Raw genomic sequence first — 5,140 nt, 5'->3', positions numbered from 1 at the left:
ATGTCCTCCTACCTCTCATGCACAATTTTACATCTAGAAACTCAGATTATTATTTCTGACCCTGCCTAGGGTCCATGTCCCAAATGACACAACTACTTTCCATGTCAACATTTCTCCTGACCATGCTACTCCCTTCTGTCTGACCTGTATTTTTCCCATTCACACTGAAACAGGCTCTGTGTTCCCAGGGCCCAGAAGGAAGCAGAGAATGTGTGCATCCAACTAGATAGGGATGTAATCAGGGCAATGATAGGTTGTCTCATTATCAGAGAGATGACAGTGAGTAGTACGGAACCAAACTCTCCTTGGATGGTTTAATGGCTTCACAGTCCTCACCAGGGCATCACGGATCTGCTCCACCCTCAGCCACTGGAGAGGACAATGGGGACAATATATCTCCCAAGGAACAGCATACTGCTCTAGTCTTAAGTTGCTCAACCTGGCAGTGCAGCGCAGCAGGTTTTCCAAGGTGGCCACAGAGATGCAGTTCCTAATGTAGTTGAAGGTGGTGAGCTTGGAGCAGTGGCTCAGGGAAGGAATGATGGCCTTAAGCTGAGAGTCTCTGATTCCACAGGCCTCCAAGTGCAGGATGGTCAAGGTGCCTGCAACTTTATCCAGTAGAACTCGGAGGGGCTCAGGACTAAAGTCAATCAGTCGGACACCCCTCAGATACAGGTGTTTTAGGTGACTAAGGCTCAGGCACTGAGACAGATGTTTCCAGTCTGAGTGTGAAAGCTGGGAGTGAGTTATAGAGAGGGTTTTCAAGGGAGACTTCAGGTACCTACAGAAAAAAAAAAAGCAGTTAGAGCTGACAATTGATGGTGATGAGTAGGGGATGGTAAGGAAAAATTACAAGGTGGAGGAAGACTGCAGGGCCCCACACCACTTTAGCCATCTGATGATCCTCATAGATGCTATGTGTTGAAAGCACTGGTCATTCGAGGCACCCCAATTTAGTCTGAGGTCATTCACCATCACTTGAGTGACTGGCTGAGTCCCTAATCACTACAGTTTCCTTTCCTCATTCCCAGGCAGAAAACCATAAATCTGGCCAGATGATGCTGGGGGAAGACAGGCAGTAAGAATATATGAGACAAGATTTGGCCGTGAGGACTGGAATTGTCCCTGTGTCTTCTACAGTGCATGTATCCTCGTTCTAAATACTGCACTCCTCATCCTCACCCTGTGCTGTAGACTGCTATACTTCCTACCTGTACATTGTGCTTCCTGGTGCCTCAGCAGCATTTCCAATAATAGGACATAGAGACAGATTTCCTGCCTATCATACCTGCGAAGAGCTCACACATTGAATGTGAAGTGTGAGCTCTTCCCCTCCTTAATGCCCTCTCTTCCATATTTCTCAGTACCTTAACCTATATATGATTCCTATTGGAGAAATCAAAAACCTGTCCTCATTGTAATTGAGCCCCCATGTCTGGTTATTACAGCCCTTTTCAATCAGGCTATTTCAGTCCAGTAGTTATGTAAGACTTCAATTCAGGCCTGAGGATTGCACTATGGAATGTGTTGATGCTCTCTTGTTTGGATCGCTTGTATGTCTAGCCACTATGTACCATCTATGGCCACTAAAGTTTATAGAACAAAGAAATGTTTTACTGTGCTCTGCACAGAGCGTACCTGAGCACTTGGTCCAGGTGGCCTTTGAGGAAAGACACAGACTCTATATAAATCTCCTGGAGGCAGTGCAGCTTGGGAAACTGAGAAATGAATTGGTTGGCCAGCATTTCACTCCTCTCTGGGAAAATGAAGTCAGACCCAGAGATGTGGGAGAGGAATAGTTTGTGAAGATTTTGCATTTGGCCCAGGTAAGGGGCAAAATAAGCTAGGTTGGAGAGTGTCCAGAAGGGACCCAAATCCACTTCCTGCACACAATCCAGGTCCACCGTTTTCATGATCTTTATGATGCTTTCGATTGGCAGCTTCCCACAGTCCAGCTGCAGTGAAGCTTTCCTCTGGTAGACCCACTCGAAGAGGTAGGACAAGAATCCACCTGGATAATCCACCCTGAGGTACAGGTCTACAGTCACCTTCAGGGGCTGCTTTTCTGCCACATATGGGCCAGTCCTCTCCATTTTCCTAATCACAGCAACAGGGGAACAGGCTTGAGTCAGGTTTTCAGTAGAGGCTTTCCAGAAGTCCTGCTGTGTGTTCCGCAAATCTAGAACTTGCAGTTTCCACCTCCTGTAGGTAAACCAGGAAAGAGTCTCAGAATTTAGACCTGGGCCCAGCTTCCCTTCCATTCCTTAGTCCTCACCCTGGACATCAGTTTCTGCCCTCTGTATTCCTATTCCTCTCCATTCTTTCATAATTTGCTCTTCCCATTTCTCTCCTTGATGCAAGCCAATTCCTACTCTTAGTGACTGTGGGGGGAGGCAGGGACTTATTGTTCCTTTCATTGCTGCTTTTGTCATTAGCAGTTTTCCTCATCCAGCAGTCAGGTCCCAGGGGCTCAGCAATGGCCAAGACCTCTCTGATTCTTCTCATGTACCGGCTCTGAAGACTATGCTGCATGCTTCAGTCCACCACTCTCCCCAATTCATGCTGTACCTTCCCAGACTTCCTGTCCCTCCCTCCAGAATACCTGCGTCACCTCACCTGGGGCGAACTTTCTGGGCCAGCAGCACATCAAGCCCATCTAGCACAGCTTGTAAGATCTGTAGGTTCTGTGACTGTTTTTGGATGACACTCAGGTGTGTTTCTGAGGCCTCTGGCCTCCTCATACTCATCAGCATCCCCAGTGGGAGGTAGTAGAAGGGCCAGGCTGGTACAATGGCTTTCAGGAAATCATTGTGTCCCCTGGATAAGGCTTCCATGAAGAGTGTCTCAATGATCTCTCTTGGCAGGTCCTCCCTAGCCTTGATGGCCAAGTTCTTTTCCCTCACCAGTCTGTGCATCGCTAGCTGAAAGAGGGTGGGTGGGGCCTGGGCGCTCATTCTAGTGAATCTGCAAGGACAAGGATCCTGGGGAACAGTTGAGAAAGAGGCAATCTTTTAGGACAGGATGAGAAACCTTTCTTCACCCGTTCATGACCAACTTCCAGCCATAATCAGTGGTGTGGCAATGGTAGGAGAGTCCTCAATTTAACCCAATTCTCTTCTATGTTTTTTTTTCCCCGAAGCCATACCACTGTCTCTGATGACAAAAGAATGAATATCTCATAGCCCAACCTGAGCCTAGGTGACCTCCACCCCATCCATTTCCAAATAGCACCTTAAACACTGGATCCATCAGGAAGTGGGAACTGAGGAACCTGAAATATCATCCCCAGATATTTTAAGGAAATTTTTTGATCATCTCTCCAAGACCACAAAATGAAGAGTATGGAAGTGTGATGTTGCCAAAGTCCCCTAATTTCTCAACTCCAGCAATACCTCTGGCTGCCAAAGATTAAGGAGGGTCTATAAAATATATGCTATGAGTTTTCTTTTCATATAATTTTAGAATGCAAGTTTCTCCTCTTACCCAGGGCTGGGCAAGAACAAGAAAAGATCATCCCTGTGTTTCTCCCTTGGGGTGCCCTGTGTCATACAATACCTGATGGGAGTGACAGACATTCAGTGGTATAACTACACATCAATCTCAGCAACTACCTTGGGATTACCAAGATAGGAATCCATCTTAGTGGATGAATATACATGAATCAGAAGCTGGTGGATGTGGGGGTTGAATGACAGAGTGGAGGAACTGTTTTAAAGAAAGTGAGAACAGGGAAATGTTATAATGGGAATAGCTGATGCTTGGGGGATATGATGAAGAGGAGGGTGAGTCCTAGATTTGGGAACAGGTGTTACTGGAATTCAGCTCTTGGCCATGTCTCTGGTGTGACTCTGGCCAAGTTATGCAAACACTCTACTCTTCGTTTTCAGTGGGGCTTGCAATTTTATCCTTTCTTCATTAGTTCTTTGAAAGAGACACTAATGTCATTCCGCATTGAATTGAAGACTTGGGGTGCAGGAGAGTAGGGTGCTTGCCAAAGTCCCAAGGTTTCTAAGTGTCCACATTTCTGGTATGTTCCTCCCTCCTCTGGCCTTCTCTCTCTCCATTGCTCTGTTTGGGGGTATTTGGCTTCACTGTTACCTCCCACCAAACCCCTACCTCTCAGTATAGCCTGGTCTTTCTGTGCTATGGTGCAGAAACAATCGAATAACATCTGCTTTCTAGATATGGATGGGACCTACCATCTTGCTGCACCCCAGTTCTCACACATCCTTCCATGCTGTCTCTACCAGCAGGCACACCTGGCATTAATCAGAGTTTATCCGGGCCTTGCAGTTGACAGCTCTGGGCTTTGGTATTGCAGTTTGTGGGTGGAGGGCAGAGTGTGGGACCAGGAATTGAAGGTAGGAGGATGAATTATAGTGGGACTGAATACACCAGGGAGGAGAAGGGTAGGGAAAACACAAAGGGATGTACCATAATCCTTTTCCTTCCTCCTGTCCTCCTCCCCTGGTGTCTGGACTCAGTGACCTCTGTAGCCTTGGGTGAAGGTCATCAGCATGTGTGGTTATTGCCAAATCCCAGATAAACCATTAACAGCCCTCTCAGGTTTACTGCTGTCTTGTTGTGTACCTCACCTGGCCCTGAAACCTCACTATATCCAACAGGTCTGTGGTGCTCTTATCATCTCCACTTCATTATAATGTTCATAGATCACAAGTTGGAAAAGATTATAGTTTCATTGCAAATTTTGAAGTATACAGGGAAATAATTCCTTTTCCTTTCAATTGCTTCCTTTCACATCACTGTACATTTCATCCACCATCTCTAGGTGAAATTTTAAAAAAAGAATTTAAATAAGCAATTGTAAACGTTGAGTAGCAGTATTGTACAGTAGCTTAAAATTTGGATGAAAAACGTGAGAGATGTATATTTCTATAACTTTGTCTGACATATTTCAAATTTACCACTTTGGGAGCCAGGGATTTAGCTCAGTGGTTTCGCCACCTGCTGTGCAGGCACAAAGACCAGAGTTCGATCCCTGGTACCAAAAAAAAAAAAAACAAAAACAAATTTACCACTTTGGGATAGAGAAAGGGATGAAACAATTCCACTTTAAAAATTGTTGCCTACAATATTTTTAAACTTTAATTACAAGAAACGTCTCACTTATACATTCATA

The 5,140-nt window shown here is 45.6% G+C and overlaps 1 protein-coding gene across 1 annotated transcript; it reads right to left on the bottom strand.

The window, feature by feature from the left end:
• Positions 1–222: 222 nt before the first annotated feature.
• On the bottom strand, positions 223–2,954 carry LOC101702500 (PRAME family member 15-like). The gene is made up of 3 exons (XM_004863917.2): positions 2,617–2,954; positions 1,639–2,202; positions 223–781 (listed from the first exon to the last, which is right to left on the bottom strand). The coding sequence occupies exons 1-3, from the start codon at positions 2,952–2,954 to the stop codon at positions 223–225; spliced, it is 1,461 nt and encodes a 486-aa protein (XP_004863974.2).
• Between the last annotated feature and the right edge of the window lie 2,186 nt (positions 2,955–5,140).

This window comes from Heterocephalus glaber, unplaced genomic scaffold (genome assembly GCF_053883595.1).
Source record: "Heterocephalus glaber isolate CG9 unplaced genomic scaffold, H.glaber_assembly_v1.0 deba00001447, whole genome shotgun sequence".
Lineage (NCBI taxonomy): Eukaryota > Metazoa > Chordata > Mammalia > Rodentia > Bathyergidae > Heterocephalus > Heterocephalus glaber.
This window is presented reverse-complemented; position numbering and strand designations above follow the sequence as displayed.